The sequence below is a fragment of the Chiloscyllium plagiosum genome, chromosome 26 (assembly GCF_004010195.1).
Source record: "Chiloscyllium plagiosum isolate BGI_BamShark_2017 chromosome 26, ASM401019v2, whole genome shotgun sequence".
NCBI classification, from domain to species: domain Eukaryota; kingdom Metazoa; phylum Chordata; class Chondrichthyes; order Orectolobiformes; family Hemiscylliidae; genus Chiloscyllium; species Chiloscyllium plagiosum.
In genome coordinates, this window is record NC_057735.1 from 50,847,512 (window position 1) to 50,867,991 (window position 20,480).

At 44.7% G+C, this 20,480-nt stretch overlaps 1 protein-coding gene across 6 annotated transcripts in view; it reads left to right on the forward strand.

Annotated features, from left to right (window-relative positions):
• The window catches only part of plppr2a (phospholipid phosphatase related 2a), a 53,501-nt gene extending 34,679 nt beyond the window's left edge, over positions 1 to 18,822 (forward strand). For 5 of the 6 annotated variants that reach the window (XM_043717105.1, XM_043717104.1, XM_043717103.1 and 2 more), the window contains 4 exons: positions 3,539 to 3,789; positions 6,992 to 7,168; positions 16,462 to 16,580; positions 18,362 to 18,822. In XM_043717105.1, coding sequence (XP_043573040.1) covers positions 3,539 to 3,789; positions 6,992 to 7,168; positions 16,462 to 16,580; positions 18,362 to 18,467 — 653 coding nt within the window. In that variant the 3' untranslated portion in view covers positions 18,468 to 18,822. Of the gene's footprint in view, positions 1 to 3,538; positions 3,790 to 6,991; positions 7,169 to 16,461; positions 16,597 to 18,361 lie in introns of all 6 variants that reach the window. The other variant, XM_043717102.1, reaches the window with a different exon arrangement.
• The last annotated feature ends 1,658 nt before the right edge of the window (positions 18,823 to 20,480 follow it).

Below are 20,480 nucleotides of genomic sequence, written 5' to 3' on the forward strand. Positions count from 1 at the left end.
CCTCGTCCACCTCCTTAGTCACTTTCTCAAAGAATTCAATAAGGTTTGTGAGGCACGACCTGCCCTTCACAAAACCATGCTGACTATCCTTGATCACATTATTCCTATCCAGATGTTCATAAATCCTATCCCTTACAATTCTCTCTAAGACTTTGCCCACAATAGAAGTGAGACTCACCGGCCTATAGTTACTAGGGTTATCCCTACTCCCCTTCTTGAACAAGGGAACCACATTTGCTAGCCTCCAGTCTTCTGGCACTACTCCTGTAGACAACGAGGATATTCGCCCCCGCCCACACTCTCACACATTCTTCCACCACCACACACCTACTCACATGATCCCACGCTATCCCACACACATTCACACTATCTCATGCGCATACTCGCAGACTCCCACATTATTCTACCCATACTCACTCACTCATATGATTCCCACACTCACACTTACTCACACTATCCCAGGTACACACTAACTCACACTACCCCAAACACCATCCCAGACACACCATACCACACCATTTCACTCACAGAGACAACAGAGACACACACACTATATTTCTCTTGTATACACATACTCTGACTGGGCTGGGTCTCAGACTGTGCCTGGAGCTGGGGCTAGAACTGGATTGAGGTAGGGTAAATGCTGGATCAGGGGCTGGTGTTGGGGCACAGGCAGGGATAGAATCTCAGAATTGAGATGGGATTTGGACTAGAACTGAGTCTAGGATTAGAATTCGGTCTGGCAATGGGAAGAGGTCTGGGGTAGGGAATGGAGGCTAGATTAGATTAGATTACTTACAGTGTGGAAACAGGCCCTTCGGCCCAACAAGTCCACACCGACCCGCCGAAGCGCAACCCACCCAAACCCCTACATTTACCCCTTATTACCTAACACTAAGGGCAATTTAGCATGGCCAATTCACCTAACCTGCACATCTTTGGACTGTGGGAGGAAACCGGAGCACCCGGAGGAAACCCACGCAGACACGGGGAGAACGTGCAAACTCCACACAGTCAGTCGCCTGAGTCGGGAATTGAACCCGGGTCTCTGGCGCTGTGAAGCAGCAGTGCTAACCACTGTGCCACCGTGCCGCCCACTAATTCAATGGCTGGAGCTGGGATTGAAGCTGGGATCAGGACCGGTACTGGGATTGGGCTGGGGGCAAAGGGATGTGACTATGGTTCAGTCTGGGACAGGTGCAAGAGCTGGGGCTGGGACTGGGTTTGGGACTCAGCCTAAGCTGGCGATGGAGCTGGGACTGGGGTTGAAAATGGAACTGGGACAGGGACTCTGTCTGTGATTGAGGATAGGTGTAGGGCTGGGATTGAGGCTGGGATTGGGTTGAGGATGGGGCTTAGGATAGAGTTGAAGTTGGAACACAGATTCACTTACATGCATGATCTCCTACTATTGCACTCACACACTCATTCACTGTCCCACACACACTTATTCAGTCAACATGCACTCACTCTAACCTCCCCCAACACACACATATGCACACTTGTACTCAAACTTGCACTCACACAATTCCACACACACTCATTTGCACTCTCCCACGCACATTCATGCACTTTCACAATCCCACATACTCACACATAATCCCATACACACACACTCACTCACATTGTTCCACAGGCAGGCTCACTCACACTACCCCACACACACTCAATGGTACTATCCTATACGTACACGTAATCTCACTATCTCACACAAACACATGCGCACACACACATGCACACATACACACACGCACACATACACACACATGCATGCACACACACAATCCCTCACACACACTCAATCTCACTAACCCACGTGGACACTCACTGACACATCCCACATACACACTCACTCACACTACTCCACACACACTCACTCACACACTCATTCATTCCATCTCGCATGCGCTGACATTGGAATACTATCCCCCATCATGCACACACACATACTTACATGTTCACATATTCACTCACGCTATCCCACACTGATACACACACAATCACTCACACTATCCTACACACACTCTTTCACACTATCCTACACATACTCACACTATCTCACACTCACTCACTCACACTCCCTTATGCACACACAGGCAGACTTTCTCCCCTACACAAACTCATGCACTTACACTCACACACTCAGTCACACGGTCACTCCCACTTTCTTCTGTCAGAAGGGAGTGAATCTGTAGAATTCTTTACCACTGACCTCAATTACTCTATATTCAAGGCTGACATAGACTTTTAATCATGAAGGGAATCTAGGTATTATGGCTTAAAAGCAGGAAAATGGAGTTGAGGATGATCAGATCAGCCACGATCTCATTGAACTGACCCAATGGACTATCTCTACTGTCAGGTCGTACAGCATTTCAGGCCTGTTCCTGGTCGAGTTATCTGAAAAAGGACTGACCTAGTGGAAGACTTTCAAATGAGGGAATGTTGCCCCATGGTAGCTCAGTGATTAGCACTGCTGCCTCATAGTGCCAGGGACCCATTTTGATTCCACCCTCAGACGACTGTCTGTTACATGCACAGGGTTCTTCCTGTATTCAACCGAGCGGCAGCTAGGATCGATGCATCTGCAAAACGACCCCACACTCAGGAAAGTTTCATTGGGAGGACATTGAGAGTAGAAACCTGAGTAGGCGTTTCAAACCATCCAGCCTGTCTGTCCATTCCATGTGACCATAGCTGAGCTGCCTCATCTCTTTTGCGCTAATCCTCAACTCCACAATATTTCAAAAATCTATTCGGGGAGAAAGTGAGGTCTGCAGATGCTGGAGATCAAAGTTGAAACTTTATTGCTGGAACAGCACAGCAGGTCAGGCAGCATCGCTGCCTGACCTGCTGTGCTGTTCCAGCAATAAAGTTTCAACTTCAAAAATCTATTCCCCTTCTTGAAATACTTCCATCGATCTAGTCGCCACACCTCTGTGATAGGGAATTCCAGACATTTACTAGCCTCTGGGAGAAGAAATCTCTTTGTATCTCAGTTTTAAGTAAGTGCTCCCCTTATCATGGAATTGCTACAGTGTGGAAGCAGACCATTCAGCCCATCGAGTCTAAACGAACTTCCAAACAGCATCCTACCTGGACCCTACGCTATCCCTGTCACTCTGCATTTCCCATGGTCAATCCACCTAGCCTGCACATCCATGGATATTATGGGCAATTTAACATGGCCAACCCATCTAACCTGCACATCTTTGGACAGTAAGAGGAAACCAGAGCATCTGGATGAAACTCGTTGTTCAACCGGAGTTGGATATAGTTCTTGGGGCGAAAGGAATCAAGGGGGTAGTTGGAGGGAAGTGGAATGGGAGCAGAGCACTGGATTGGATGATGAGATCAAAAGGGCATGGCAGGTGTAAAGCAATGAATGGCCTCCACCTAGCTTGCTGTCTCTTTAACCGTGACGTTTGGGTTGGGGTCGGGGGAGCACGGAAAAGCGAATGGTGAAATGGGGAGCCAGCACTGAAGCACAGAGGCTGGGAAGTGAGCTGTCTCACGCTGTGCCTTGTTCTCCTCACAGGTGTCTATACATTTGGCTTGTGTGCCACAGACATCTTCGTGAACGCTGGGCAAGTAGTGACGGGCAGCCCTGCACCGCACTTCATGACAGTGTGCCAGCCGAACTATACTGCCCTGGGCTGCCAGCTCTCCACTCAATTCGTCAACTCAGAGAATGCCTGCACGGGGAGCCCGGGTGTCGTGTCTAGTGCCAGACGTGCCTTCCCTTGCAAGGACTCTGCCCTCACAATGTATGCAGCGGTGTACACTGTGGTAAGACCCTTTGGCAGCACCAGTCACTGAAATATTCTCTGGTCCCTTTCTCTTTTCTCTTTCCGAGTCTGCCTTGGCACCATCTAAATATTTCTTTCACGTTCTGATTGTTTCCATCTCTAACCAGTTGCTGTGTGATGGCACTACACCTTTTAGAGGGAATTGCGCTCTGGTGTTCCCCTTGCAGAGTGGTGTAGCCACAGCAGTGTTAGAATGTCTGCTTCAGAAACAGTGAATACACAGCTCCAAGCTCCCTGAGTGTGTTTCTTTGACAAAAGAAGCATGAATGGGTGGAGTCAGATTCACACAGACCCTTGAGTTTCAGGTTTTGCTTTCAGTTATTGGAGTTGAAGCTCATAGGTACAGCTCTCTCTCTGCTTCAGCAAGAAGCTTGAGTTTTCTCTCTCAGTTGCTCAATCTATTGCTTTCAGTGTTCCTTTCCCCTGCACTGGAAGGGAGATAGCCGTGAGGAAAATACATTTTGCTAAATTGCCTTTACCAAGCATGATGTTATATTGGATCAATCAATAAGTAGTAATTAAAAAATATATTCTTTTATTAAACATTTCAACAGGGTTAAAGTTAGGTCAATTCTTTTTTTCATGTTTATTTCACTATGTTGTAAGACTAAAGTATGCTTTGCTTAAAGCCTTTAGGTGGACTTATGGAATCACATCTCGAGGAGCAAAATATTGCAGATGGTGGAATGTGAACTGAAAACAAAACTTTCTGAAGATCACAGCAGGTCAGGCAGCATCGATGGAGAGAAAGCAAACGAATGTTGCTTTATTTAGACTCAAAACGTTAGCTTGCCTTCTGTTCATGTACGCTGCCTGACCTACTGTGATCTTCAGTATTTTTTGTTTTCAGAATCACATCTGGAACACAGCACCTTACACTTGCATTTAAATAAAGGTTAGAGTCTGTGTTACCTCCATGAAATACTTTGAGGGAGTTTGTTTGATCCAAAACAACAGGCAGTGAGTTCCAGATTCCTTCCAGTTGCTCTGGGGTGAAAACATTTTGACCGACATCCCCTCTAAACCTCCTGTCCCTTAAATTAAATCTGTGTTCCCTTCATCACTGATCCCTCTGTCAAGAGGAAATGTTTCTGCCTGTCTACACTATCTATGCGCCCATCCCCAGCTACGTCCTGGTCAAATATCCACTATTTCCAGGCCTAAATTGCATCCAGTGTCATGTTGGATTAAGAAAATTAAAGTCCATTCACTGCCTCAATGGTGTTCAGGCCCAAACAAGTGTGAAACGCTAGTGTGAAGACATTGAAAGGCAAACTCATATTGTAATGGAGAGAGGACCCAAAAAGTGTGTGGCAGTGAGGGATCTGGGTGTTCTTTTGTAAGAAATGCTAAATGTTAGCACACGAGTCCAGCGATTAGTTAAAAAGGCAATAGGATCCCCATTTATTCCAGAGGTGTGTAATAATATCTCTGAACAAGTTGATTAGAGAAACAGATCAAATCAAATTAAAAAATAACAAAAAAAGCAGATCTGGGGGGGTCCCTCTTGTGGCCCAGTGGTAATGACCTGACCCCTGGAATGGGAGAGCCGGGTTCAAGTACAACTTATTCCCGAATGATTAGAAAAATGGAATAAATAAAATGATGGGAGAAAGCAGAACTGGGGAACCACTTGTGGCATGTTGGTCGTGTCCCTGGACAGGGAAACCTGGGTTCCATTCCCACCTGCTCCAGACTGTGTAATAAGACTTCTGAACAGATTGATTAGAAAAGTAGGTTAAAGAAGACAACTGGAATAATGGTCGTTATTGTGAGGGGCTTGGAATTTCAAAAGTGTAAAGTCTTGTTGTAACAGTACAGGGTGCATGAGAGGTGGCAACCAGAGGTTCTGTGCACAGTTTTGGCCCTTGTATTTTAAGAAAGGATTTATTGGCATTGGAGGTTGTTTAAAAAATAGGCTGGTTCCTGGTTTGAACAACTGGGTTAGGCCTTCATTTGTTCCAGTTTAGGGGAAAGAGGGATTTTTTTTTGGAAACCTGCAACATTCTGGGGGTGGGGTGTGACAGGGTGGATGTTGAGGAAATATTTGCCCCTAGAAGGGGAGTGTCAAAAGAAAGGATGGTGTTTCAAGACTCATAAAACAGAGATGCAAAGGAATTTCTTGCTCCCCAATGGGTGGGAGGGGGGTGTTGAAAATCCAAACTTTCGACCCCAGATAGTTGTGGAGGCTAGATCCATGAAAGTATCGGAAGAGAAGGGAGATGGATTCTTGAATAATCAAAGCTGAGGACTGGCACGGAACAAGAGTCGAGGTCTGGGGTGGATCAGCTGTGGATCTTCTCGAATGCAAGGTGGACCGAATGACTTACTCCCACACTCTTGGTTCTGATGATCAGAGCATGGTCTGATCCAAAATCCCTGACTACACCTAACAGGGACCGTGCAAAGAGTGCTCAAGATTGTACCACACACTGAAGGAGAAAAGATGGGGCTCCAGGAAATTCAGGGTTAGGTAACAAACTCTTGCCAACACTGTTAAAAAGTTGCCCCTCAGTCCCCTTTAAATCTTTCCTCTCTCGTCTTAAACCTATGCCCTCTACTTTTGGACTTCCCAACCCTTGGTTTACACCTTAGCTATGCCCCACGTAAATTTAGAAACCTCAATAAGGTCACCCCTCGGCCTTCTACACTCCAGGGAAAGGGCTCACAGCCTATCCAGTCTCTCGTTACAATTCAAACCTTCCAGTCTTGGTAACGTCGCTTAAATTGTTTTTGCGACACATTTCTCCTCATCTCAGTCCTACCCTTTAGCCTGTGACCCTCCTAGTTCTGGACTCCCCCCAAGGACTTTGGGAATGTCCTTCCTGCATCTATCATGTCTAATCCTGGTGGAAGTTTGTAGGCTGCTATGAGATTACTCTCCCAAAGCATTCTTCGGAAATATTCCACTCTCTCTTCCACCAATCGGGATTGCTTGGGAAACCTTTGAGGAATTCTCTGCCACAGAAAGTAGATGAAAGCCAAAACATTGACTCTTTTCAGGAAGGAGGTAAGATATTTTTCATGGGTCTAAAAGATTCAAAGAGTATGCAGTGGAGGAATGGGCGAAAATGGTATTGAGTGCAAAGGTAGACCTGAGAGGCCTGGCTGAATTACATTGATATGTTTCAATGTCCCTTTCTCTCACCCTTAAAGTGAACCATTCATGCTTGTTTTCCCAGATGTACGTCACAATTATGTTCCAAGCCAAGGGTACACGTCTGACCAAGCCCGTGCTCTGCCTCACACTCCTGTGCTTGACCTTTTTAACTGGAGTGGTGCGTGTGTCGGAGTTTCGGAACCACTGGTCCGACGTCCTGGTTGGGTTCCTCACTGGTGGGGCAGTGGCATTGTTTCTGGTGAGTGCCAAGGAGCCAGATTCCAGTCAGGGTGCAAAGCCAAAGTTGATGGGCCACTGACCTGAGAGATGTTGATTTAATTTGATTTATTATTGTCATATGCACCGAGATACAGTGAAAAGTATTATTTTGCCTGCTATCCAGACAAATCAATTATGAGGGGCATGGATAGGGTAAATAGGCAAAGTCTTTTCCCTGGGGTTGGGGAGTCCAGGAACTAGGTTTAGGTTTAGGGTGAGAAGGGAAAGATATGAAAGGGACCTATGGGGCAACCTTTTCACACAGAGGGTGGTACGTGTATGGAATGAGCTGCCAGAGGAAGTGGTGGAGGCTGGTACAATTGCATTTAAGAGGTATTTGCATGAATAGGAAGAGTTTGGAGGGATATGGGCCGGGTGCTGGCAGGTGGGACTAGATTGGGTTGGGATATCTGGTCGGCATGGACGGGTTGGACCAAAGGGTTTGTTTCCATGCTGTACATCTCTGACTCTAAATCATACCTTACATAAGTACATCAGGTAACACAACGGGTTGCAGAATATCATATTACAGCTATAGGAAAGGTGCAGTGAGAGATCAACTCGAATATATGAGAGGTCTGTTCATAAGTCTGATAACAATAGGGAAAAAGCTGTTCTTGCATCTCTTGGTATGTGTTTTCAAACTTTTATATCTTCTGCCCAATGGAAGAAGTTGTAAGAGCGTATACCGGGGTGGAAGAGTCTTTGATTATATTGGTTGCTTTCCTGAGGCAGTGGGAAGTGTGTACGGAGTCAATGGAAGAAAGGTTAGTTTGTGTGAAGGTCAGGACTGCATTCACAACTCTCTGTAATTTCTTGCAGCCATGGGCAGACCAGTTGACACACAAAACTGCGATGCATCTGGGTAGGATGCTACCTGTAGTGCATCTATAATAATTGGTAAGAGTCATTGTGGACATGCCGAATTTCCATAGTATGCTGAGGAGGCAAAGGCATTGATGTGCTTTCTTAACCATAGTATTGAGGCGAATGTACCAGGGCAGATTGTTGATGATATTTACTCCTAGGAACCTGAAGCTGTATTGATACTCACAGGGGCGTGTCCTCCATTCCACTTCCTGAAGTTGATGATCAGCTCCTTCGATTTGCTGACATTGAGGAAGAGATTGTTGTCTTCACATCACTAAGTTGTGAATCTCTTTTCTGTATTCTGTCTTGTTGTTTGAGATCTGACCCACTCGCTTTCCTCATGATCAGACTCTGGAAATTCCTCGTGAGCCAGAGACAACATCTTGTAAGCCATTCCAGTTGCACAACAAATCACAGAGTTGTCACAGCACAGAAAAAGGCCCATCGTGCCTGCTCCCTCCTTCTCTCCCCCAGTACCCAATCTCTTGCCATCTCCCCAGATCCTTGCACACCATTTCTATCCCAATACCCATCCGATGTCCCTCTCTAATGCCTCAATTGAATCATGTTTCCAGGATGTGCATTCCACACCCTAAACCACTCGCTGGGTAAAATATTTTTCTCACATCATCCTTGCTTCTTTTGCACATCATTGTTAATGTATCCCCTCTCATTTTTGTTCCTTTTAAAAACAGGAACAGCTTCTCCTTATCAAATCTATTTAGCCTGCTCCTGATTTTGAAAACCTCTGTCAGATCTCCCTCTCAGCCTTCCTCTCTCCAAGGAAAACAGTCCCAGCTTCTTCAATCTGTCCTCAGAACTGAAATTCTCATTCCTGAACCATTCTTGTAAATTGCTTCTGCACTCTCTCCAAAGTGTTCACATTCCTGCCTCAGCGACTGACTGTGTGGAGTTTACACATTCTCCCCGTGTCTGCGTGGGTTTCCTCCGGGTGCTCCGGTTTCCTCCCACAGTCCAAAGATGTGCAGGTCAGGTGATTGGCCATGCTAAATTGCCCGTAGTGTTAGGGGTAAATGTAGGGGTATGGGTGGGTTGCGCTTCGGCGGGGCGGTGTGGACTTGTTGGGCCGAAGGGCCTGTTTCCACACTGTAAGTAATCTAATCTAATCTAATCTTTCCTGTAATGTGGCATTCATAACTGTACACAATACTCCAGCTGAGGTCGAACTGGGGGCAAGGTGGGACCCAGGGAGATAGTGAAGAAAGAGATCATCTGAGACTGGTACAGTTGGGAAAAGGAACAAATCAAACAGTCAGGGCAGGCAGGCACAAAGCAGAGACAAGGTAGGCTGATAAACTAAACTGCATTTATTTCACTACAAGAGGCCTAACAGGGAAGGCAGTTGAACTCAGGGCTTGGTTAAGAACATGGGACTGGGATATCATAGCAATTACAGAAACATTGCTCAGGGATGGACAGGAATGGCAGCTTAATATTCCAGGATACAAATGTTATAGGAGGAATAGAAAAGGAGGCAAGAGAGGTGGGAGAGTGGCGTTTTTGATAAGGGATAGCATTACAGCTGTGCTGAGGGAGGATATTCTTGGAAAAACATCCAGGGAAGTTATTTGGGTGGAACTGAGAATTAAGAAAGGGCTGATCGCCTTATTGGGATTGTATTATAGAGGCCCCAATAGTCAGAGGGAAATTGCAAAACTAATTTGTAAGGAGATATCAATTATTTGTTGGAGGGAATTTAAACTTTACAAATATAGACTTGGACTGCGATAATGTTAAAGGATTAGATGGAGAGCAATTTGTTAAGTGTGTCCAAGAAAAGTTTCTGATTCAGTATGTGGATGTGCCTATTAGAGAAGGTGCAAAACTTGATCTCCTCTTGGGGAATAAGGCAGGGCAGGTGACTGAGGTGTCAGTGGGGGTGCACTTTGGAGCCAGCGACCATAATTCCATTCGTTTTAAAATAATGATGGAAAAGGATAGACCCGGATCGAAAATTGAAGTTCTAAATTGGAGTAAGGCTAATTTTGATGGTATTAGGCAATAACTTTCAAAAGTTGATTAGGGGCAGATGTTCACAAGTAAAGGGATGGCTGGAAAATGGGAAGCCTTCAAAAGTGAGATAATAAGAGCCCAGAGACAGTATATTCCTGTTAGGATGAAAGAAAAGGCTGGTAGGTTTAGGGAATTCTGGATGACTAGAGAAATTAAGGGTTTGGTTAAGAAAAATAAGGAAACATATGTCAGATATAGACAGCAGAGATCGACTGAATCATTATAAGAGTAGGAGTATACTTAAGAGAGAAATCAGGAGGGCAAAAAGGGGACATGAGATAGCTTTGGCAAATAGGATTAAGGAGAATCCAAAGGGTTTTTACAAATATATTAAGGACAAAAGGGTAACTAGGGAGAGAACAGGGCCCCTCAAAGATCAGCAAGGCGGCCTACTTGTGGAACCGCAGGAGATGGGGCAGATTCGAAACAAGTATTTTGCATCAGTGTTTACTGTGGGAAGTACATGGAAGATTTCGAATGTGGGGAAATAGATGAAAAATGTCCATATTACAGAGGAGGAAGTGCTGGATGTCTTAAAATGCTTAAAGTGGATAAATCCCCAGGACCTGATCAGGTGTGCCCTAGAACTCTGTGGGAAGCTAGAGAAGTGATTGCTGGGCCTCTTACTGAGATATTTGTATCATCGATAGTCACAGGTGAGGTGCCGGAAGACTGGAGGTTGGCAAACATGGTGCCACTGTTTAAGAAGGGTGGTAAAGAAAAGCCAGGGAACCATAGACCAGTGAGCCTAACATAGGTGGTGGGCAAGTTGTTGGAAAGGCGAGGACTGTTTGGGGATAGTCAACATGGGAAATCTTGTCTCACAAACTTGATTGAGTTTTTCGAAGAAGTAACAGATAGGATTGATGAGGGCAGAACGGGGTGGACATGATCTATATGGATTTTAGTAAGGCGTTTGACAAGATTTCTTATGGTTGCCTGGTTAGCAAGGTTAGATCTCATGGAATACAGGGAGAGTTAGCCATTTGGATACAGAACTAGCTTGAAGGTAGAAGACAGAGGGTGGTGGTGGAGGGTTGCTTTTCAGACTGGAGCCCTGTGACCAGTGGAGTGCCACAAGGACTGGTGCTGGGTCCATTGCTTTTCATCATTTATATGAATGACTTGGATGTGAACTTAGGAGATATAGTTAGTAAGTTTGCAGATGACGCCAAAATTGGAGATGTAGTGGACAGTGAAGAAGGTTATCTCAGTGTACAACAGGATCTTGACCAGATGGGACAATGGGCTGAGGAGGGGCAGATGGAGTTTAATTTAGATAAATGTGAGGTGCTGCGTTTTGGAGAAGCAAATCAGAGCAGGACTTATACACTTAATCTAAAAGCTTCTGGATCAGTGGTGCTGGAAGAGCACAGCAATTCAGACTCCTGGGGAGTGTTGCTGAACAAAGAGAGCCTACGGTGCAGGTTCATAGTTCCTTGAAAGTGGAGCTGCAGGTAGATAAGATAGTGAAGAAAGTATTTGGTATTCTTTCCTTTATTGGGCAGAACCTTGAGTGTAGGAGTTGGGAGGTCATGTTGCAGTTGTACAGGACATTGGTTAGGCTACTTTTGGAATATTGTGTCCAATTCTGGTTTCCCTCCTATTGGAAGGATGTTGTGAAACTTGAAAGGGTGCAGAAAAGATTGAAAATAGAACCCCTAAAGTGTGGGAACAGGCCCTTTGGCTCAACAAGTCCACACTGACCTTCCAAAGAGTAATCCAAACCCATTCAAACCCATTCCCCTACCCTATTATTCTCCATTTAGCCCAGATCCCTGAAAACTGTGGGCAATTTTGCATGGCCAGTTCACCAAAACTGTACACCTTTGGATTGAGGGAAGAAACTGGAGCACCTGGATGAAACCCACACAGACACGGGGCAAACGTGCAAACTCTGCATTCAATCCCCAGGGCTGGGATTGAATGCCGGTTCCTGGCGCCATGAGGCAGCAGTGCTAACCAGGGCTGTTTTCCCTGGAGTCGCAGGCTGAGGGTGACCTTGTAGAGTTTTATAAAACCATGAGGGGCATGGATATCATAAATAGACAAGTTCTTTTCCCTGGGGGAGGGGAGAACTAGACTAGGGTGAGGGGGCAAAATTTAAAAGGGACCTAAGGGACAACCTTTTTAAGCAGAGGGTGGTGCTTGTATGGAATGAGCTGCCAGAAGAAGTGGACGATGCTGGTACAATTACAACATTTAAAAGGCATCTGGATGGTTATATGCATCCAAAGGGATATGGGCCAAGTGCTGGCAAATGGGACTAGATTAGATTAGGATATCTGGTCAGCATGGACAAGTTGGACCGAAGGGTTTGTTCCGTGCTGTTCATCTCTATGACTCTATGAGTCTTGTACAAGTTTGACTTCATCTCCTGCTTGTACTCTGTGTCATAGTTTCATAGTAATATTAGCAGAAATAGGCCATTTGGCTTACTGCGCCATTCATTAAGATCATGGCTGATTGATCCATCGTCTCAACTCCTCCTACCTGCATTATCCCCATAATCCTTAATTCCCCTACTATGCAAACATCCATCCAACTTTGTCCTGAATATATTTAATGAAGCTGCTTCTACTGCTTCCCTGGGCAGAGAATTCCATAGATTCATTACTTTCTGGAAAAAGCAGTTCCTCCTCATCTCTGTCCTAAATCTACTCCCCTTAATCTTGAGGCAATGTCCCCTAGTCCTAGTCTCACCCACCAGCAGAAACAACTTGCCTGCCTCTATCTTATCTATCCTTTTCATAATTGTGTATGTTTCTATAAGATCCCTTCTCATTCTTCTAAATTCTAGCGAGTACAGTCCCATGCGGCTGAACCTCACCGCATAGGGTAACTCCCTCATCTCCGGAATCAACCTGGTGACCCTCCTCCTCACCACCTCCAAAGCCAGTATATCCTTCCTCCAGTAAGGAGACCAGAACTGCACACAATACTCCAGGTGTAGCCTCACCAACACCTTGTACAATTGCAGCAGAACCTTCCTGTTCTTAAATTCAATCCCTCTAGCAATGAAAGTTAATATTCCATTTGCCTTCCTGTTGCACCTGCAAATCAATTTTTAGCAATTCACGGATGAGCACTCCTAAATCCCTCTGCATAACGGCAAGCTGCAATCTTTCACCATTTAATAATACCTGACCTACTAATTTTACTTCCAAAGTGGATAACCTCCCATTTACCAACACTGTGCTCCATCTGCCAGACCCTTGCCCACTCACTTAACCTGTCTAAATCCCTCTGCAGACCCTCCACATCCTCTGCACAGTTTGTCTTTCTGCTCAATTTAGTGTCATCAGCAAACTTGGATACATTACACTCGGTCTCTTCTTCCAAAGCATTGATATACATCATGAACAGTTGCAACCCCTGCAGCACCCTGCTCACCACTGATCCCCAACCAGAGAAACACCCATTTATCCCAACTCCCTGCTTTCTATTAGTTAACCAGTCCTATATCCATGCTGTTACATTCCTCACAACTCCATGCATTCTTATCTTATGGATGAGTCTTTTATGCGGCAGTTGATCAAACACCTTCCAGAAATCCAAGTATACAACATCCGCCTTTGTCCACCTCACTTTTTACATCCTCAAAGAACTCCAGTAAGTTTGTCAAACACGACCTTCCCTTCCTGAATCCATGCTGTGTCTGCCTGATGGAATACTTTCCACCCAGATATCTCACTATTTCTTCTTTAATGATAGCCTCCAGCATTTTCCTGACTACAGACATTAAGCTAATTGGCCTATAGTTACCTGCCTTTTGCCAACACACATTTTTAAACAGCAGCATGACATTGACCGTCTTCCAGTCCACTGGAATCTACCCAGAATCCAGGGAATTTTGTTACATTACCACTAATGCATCTACTATAACATCTGCCACTTTAGCCACCCTTTTCCATTTTATGTATTTATAAAAACCTTTCCTGCCTGTTTTTATAGTCTGTGCTATTTTGCTTTCATAATCTATCTTTCCTTTCTTTATTACTTGCTTCGTGGTTCTTTGTTGCTTTTTAAAGTTTTCCCAATCTTTCTGTTACCCACGACTCTTGGCTACTGTATAAGGCTGAGCTTTTAATTGGATGCCTTCCTATATTTCCTTGGTTATCCAAGGCTTGCTCTTCCAACCCTTGCTATCCTTGTTTTTGAACAGCACATACTTTCCTTGAGCACTATGAAAAATCTCTTTGAAAGTCCTCCACCTTTCCACCATCTAACTTATGTTCCCAGTCTAATTTAGCCAACTCCTTCCTCATCCCGTTATAGTGTCCCTTGTTTAAGCATTATACTCTGGATTTAGATGAAACTGTTTCACCCTCCATTTGTATCCAAAATTTGATCATACTGTGATCACTCTTTCCGAGAGTATCCTTAACTACGAGATCATTAATTTTACCTGTCTTATTACACAGGACCAGGTCTAAGATTGCAGGTTCCCTTGTAGGTTCAGTAACATGAAGAAAGTTATCACGGATGAGTTATATGAACTCCTCTTCAAGACTGCCTCTACGGAATTGATTCGACCAATCAACATGCATGTTAAAGTCCCCCATGATGACTGCGGTTCCATTCTTACATGCATCATATATTTTTTGATTGATTGCCTGTTCCACTGTAGCATTATTACTGTGTGGCCTATAGACCACTCCCACCAGTGACCTTTACTATTCCTGATCCCATCAAAATGGATTCAACATTTTGCTCCTTAGATCTACATCATTTCTGTCTATTGCCATAATCTCATCCTTAATTAAGTGACCACACATCCCTTACCTTCTTTCCTATCCTTCCTAATTACCTGATATCTTTGGATATTTCATTCCCAGTCATCTCCACCCTGCAACCACATTTCTGTCATGGCAACTACATCATACCCCATTGGACTGATTTGTGCAAGAAGTTCATTGACTTTGTTTTGAATACTATGGACAATCAGATAAAGTGCCCTTATACCCATTGTCCCTTTCAAATCTAGCAATCTCCCTGTCTTTTACGTATGATTCTGTCACCCAATTTTTCTTTTTTCATTTCTAACACTTGCTGTGGTCTCTGCATTGCTTCGTTCTGCCTGGACTCCCATCCTCTTGCCGTTTTAGTCCGCCTTTCCTCACAATCTCTCTGCTCATTGCATCTACCGTTACACCAATTGCTGCATCTTCTCACCAGACACTCTGGTTCCCACCCCCCTGCCAATCCAGTTTAAAGCTTCCCCAACAGCTCTAGCAAACTTGCATCTACCATTACACCAATTGCTGCATCTTCTCACCAGACACTCTGGTTCCCACCCCCTGCCAATCCAGTTGAAAGCTTCCCCAACAGCTCTAGCAAACCTGTCTGCAAGGATATTGGTCCCCACAGAGTTAATTAAGCCAAGGACACCGTCTGCTTTATTCATTGCTCTCTTTACTCATCCTGCCACCTTCAATAATCTTTGCACATAAATACCCTCTGCTGCTGCACTCCCTTTCGAATTCTACCCCCAATTTTATATCAACATTCAATATATTCAAGGCTGAGATAGCCAGACTTGTTTTAATCAGGAAGGGAATTACGGGTTGTGGGGGAAAACAAATCAGGAAAGTGGAGCTGAAGGCAATCAGATCAACTGTGATCTCATTAAATGGCTGGTAGACTTGATGGACTGAATGGACTACCTCTTACCTCCTCACTCAAGAGAGTCGTCAGCCTGTGGAAATCTCAAATGCAAAATGCCAGGTCACTCAGCACATTCAAGAGATCAATAAGGATTTAAATGTTAAAGTCACTTCGGGGTATGAGGGGTAAAGCAAGAATATTGCAGTGAGTTTGAAGCATGATCCAGATTCAAGGACAGAGCAGGCAAGAAGGCCTGCCAGTTTCTGTCCAGCAATAAGTTGTTGTCCTCTTCAGCAGGGTGCAGAATGGAAAGGGACAGAGTCCCACTCAGTGTGACAAGGATTGTTCGCTGTTGGATGTGTAAAGACATTATAAGTTTGAAAATTGATACCAGTAGTTTTTCAATGACAGTAGGTACTGTAAGTTGTTTTGTTTTCTGCACAACAAGAGGGACCTTCAGTCTGCTTTCTTTCTTTCTTTCTTCTTTTGTTGAAAGAACCCAATAATGCCCTTTGAGTCATAGGGTCGTAGCATTATTGGGCCCTTTCAAGAGAAAAGGTAGACTCAATGGCCCTCTTGTGGTGCAGAAAAGAAACAGAACTTATAGTTCCTACTGTTCCTGGGAAATTGTTGGTACCAATTTTCAAACTTCTGACGTCTTTGAACATTCAACAACAAACAATCTGTACCACACTCAGTGGGATTCTGTCCCTTTTGTCTCAGAACTGTAAGATCTAACACTATTCTGATAAACTCATGCAGGTGTGCTGTGTTCTGCATAACTTTAAGAGCCTGAAATTGTCCCGGGAGAATCCACGTGGCATGCAGGAACCGGTCTGTGTGAAGCTTGCGCTCCCGTGTGTGGAGAGTCCACTCGAAAAGTTAAGTGTCATTCAGGTAAGAGGTCAAGCAAAGACCAAAGACGGGCAACGGGAACAGTCGACTTTGCCCGATCGCACTCTGAGGAAAACATGGGCAGGGAATTCACGCTCAAATCTTCTGGAAAAGAGAGTCCATGACAGCAATCAAATATTATTTATTGCCAATTAGACAGTAATTGGATTGACTGCCGTCAAATATTAACAACTTCGGCACACAATCACTGTTTTAGCTACACTATCCAGATTCATCATCTTATGAGATGACTCACTTGTAAATGCATGGCAATATGATGTTGAATGATCCTGAGTTATACACTTGGTGAGCAAAAGCAGGAAGGTGATTATTATCTGAACAACAATTGGTTGGGAAAGGTGGGGGGGGGGGAATGTATGATGAGATCTGGGTGTCCCTCATACATCAGTTGCTGAAAGTCAACATTGAGGAGCAGCAGGTGGTGATGAAGGCCAATGGGATGTTGGCCTTCATTGTGAGAGGTTTTGAGTACACAAGCAGGGATGTCTCACTGCAATTGGACAGAGTGAGACATTCCCTGGAATACTGTGTGCATTCTTGGTCTCCTTATCTAAGTTAGGATGTTCCCAATGACTGGGGCGGGATTGGGGGTTGAAGGCAGCACTAGGGTGTCACAGTCGAAAGGAGGTGGGTTAGAACTGGGATGAGGAGAAATGTCTGCACCCAAAGAATAGGGAGCCTGGAGACATTTCTGTCATAGAAAGTGGTCGAGGCCGAAATCTTGACAGTTATCGAACCCCTATTGAATGTTTTGAAGAAGGAGGTTTTTTTTAGAAATTCATTCATGGCCTGTGGCTAGGCCTGGGTAGGCCAGCATTTATTGCCCATCAGACAATTAAGAGTTAACAACATTGTTGTGTCTGGAGTCACATGTAAGCCAGGCCAGGTTAAGGGTAGTTTTCATTCCCTAAAAGGCATTAGTGTACCAGATGGGTGACTTTTTCCAACAATTGATTCAGGGTCATCATCAGACTCTTAATTCTAGATTTTTATTGAATTCAATTTCCGCCATTTACAATGGCTGGATTCCAACCTGGGTCCCAAGAGCACTAGCTAGGTCTCTGGATTGCTAGGCTAGTGATAATACCACTTGGCCATTGGATTGACATCTTGGACCTGAGGCGATCAAAGAGTATGGGAAGAAAGTGGAACAGTTGGACAATCAGCCACAATCATATCGGGTGGGGGAGCAGACCCAAAAGGCTAAATGGCCTACTCCTGCTTCTGTTTTCTATATTCCTTGACCAATGAAAAAGTTGACCAAGAGACAATTAGATAGGGACACAAATAGAAACACTGAGGATCTGATCTCCTGTTGCTCTTTTGTTCTGGTTTCCAACTAAACCAGGAGAGCTGATCTCATTGATGGGGAAGTGATGACCTTGTAGTTCCAAGAATATGGGTTTGAATCCTGCCTTGGCAGATAGTGGAATTTGAATTGAAGTGATTTGAATTCATTAAAAATCGAGAATTAAGGGTCTGATGATGAATGTGAAACCATTGTCAATTGTTGGTGAAAAACCCATCTGGATTCCTTCAGAAAGGAAACTGTCATCCTTATCTGGTCTGGCCTACATGTGACTTCAGACCCATAGCAATGTGATTGACTCTTAGCTGACCTTTCGGTGATTAGAGATGGGCAATAAATGCTGGTCTACCAGAGATGCTTATGTCCCATGAACAAAAGGTGAAATGTTGTGAACCTCAGTCTTTTTTTATAATGGAGCTCCTCCCTCTCTTTTTTCAGAATTGCTCAGCTGCATTCTCAGAAGGTACGTGACCAGACTTCCAGCTTCTTCCCATCCACGCCGGATGTCCTGATTGCCACTCAGTCCGTGATGAGCGAAGTCTGAGCTGCAGCCCTATCGGCAGGGCTGCGTATGGAGCGTTTTGCATGGTTTCCCTTCGCACAGCAGCAGTCTCATCATTTTAGAATGGAGTCTTGTGATTGTCAACTTCTTAGGATTGTTTGCCTGGAATATTGTCTGTCTGTTTTTCTGGTTGGTTTTCAATATCCCCATCTTTGGAAATTCAATGTTGGAAAGTCATCCCCAGAGTAGCTGCTAACCCCAGTACAAACACAGCTAGTGCACGTGTTCATGTGTCAGACATCACTGGAGTTGAGTTGAAAACCTATAGATGTTTATAAAATCATTAGGGGCATGGGTAGGGTGAATAGCCAAGGTCTTTTTCCCAGGGTAGGGGAATCCAAAAATGGAGACTATAGGTTTAAGATGAGAGGGGAAAGATTTAAAAGGGTCCCGAGGAGCACCATTTTCATACAGAGGTGGTGCGTGTAAGGAATGAGCTGCCAGAGAGGTGGTGGCAGCGGATACAATTATAACATTTAAAAGGCATCTGGATGGGTACATGAAAAGGAAGGGTTTAGAAGGATATGGACCAGCAAATGGGACTGGATTGGTTTTGGATATCTGGTTGGCATTGACTGAAGAACCTGCTTCTGTGATGTACAACTCTATGACTCTGTAAATGCAGCGAGTTTATTGATGGGAGGCAGGCATTGAATGACTGTTTGCTTCTGGGATTGTTTTGTTCCCTGGAGCAGTTTTATTGCCTTTAGGAAGGTGACAACCTGGTGATATTATCTCTAGATTAGTCATCTGGAGACGCAAGTCATGTTCTGGGGACCCAGGTTTGATTCCCTCCATGGCAGGTGGTAGAAATTGAATTCAATAAAACAGATCAGAAATTAAAAGTTGAATAATGACCATGAATTGATTGTCAGGATTAAAAGTCCATCTGGTTCAATCATATCCTTTAGGGAAGGAAACTGCCATCCTTACCTGGTCCGGCTACACGTCTCTCCGGACCCACAAAAATAATATTGAAGATGGGCAATGAACGCTGCCCTAACTAGTAATGCCCACATTCTGGAAATGAATTTTTGAAAAAACATGACTCCGGGTGGCACTACTTCCATCAAAATGGACTGCAGCTTCTGGATTCAGAAATAGCATAACACAAAGGTAACAGAATGCAAGGTTCTGAGGGGAAAGTCTATGATGTGGGGCAGTATGGGATCAGAGTGAGACTCAGTGTTTTGACCTCAGCCACTTTCTGTGGTAGAGAATTCTACAGGCTTCCCACTCCCCTGGTGAAGATATTTCTCTGCATCTCAGTCCTACCCCATTTCATTATTCTTGACTCTTTCGGTCATTGGAACATTCTCCCTGTGTTTATCCTGTTTCATCTAGTTAAAATTTGATAGGTTTCTCTGAGATTAGATTAGATTCCCTACAGCGTGGAAACAGGCCCTTCAGCCCAACCAATCCACACCAACCCTCCGAAGAGTAACCCACCCAGACCCATTTCCCTCTGACTAATGCACCTAACACTATGGGCAATTTAGCATGGCCAATTCACTTAACCTGCACATCTTTGGACTGTGGGAGGAAACTGGAGCACCCAGAGGAAATCCACACAGACACTGGGAGAATGTATAAACTCCACACAGACAGTTGCCCAAGGCGGGAATTGAACCTGGGATCCTGGTGCTATGAGCCAGCAGTGCAAACCACTGAGCCACCGAGCCATCTCTGAGATGTCCCCCTCATTCATTTAAACTCCAGTGAATATAATCTTAACCAATCTAGTCCGTCATCAAAAGCCAGTCCTGCCATCCTAGGAATCATCAGGAGTGGAGAAGTCGACATTTCAGGTGCAACCCTTCTTCAGGATCCCAGACATCAGTCTGGGAAACCTACATTGAACTCCCTCCATCACCAGAACAACCTTCCTCAGATAATTATCAAATCAGCCTTGGATCTTATTCAATGATGGGGCAGACCCAATGGTCTCAATGGTCTACTTCTGCTGCAATGGTCTCCGAGGGGGGCTGCATATTA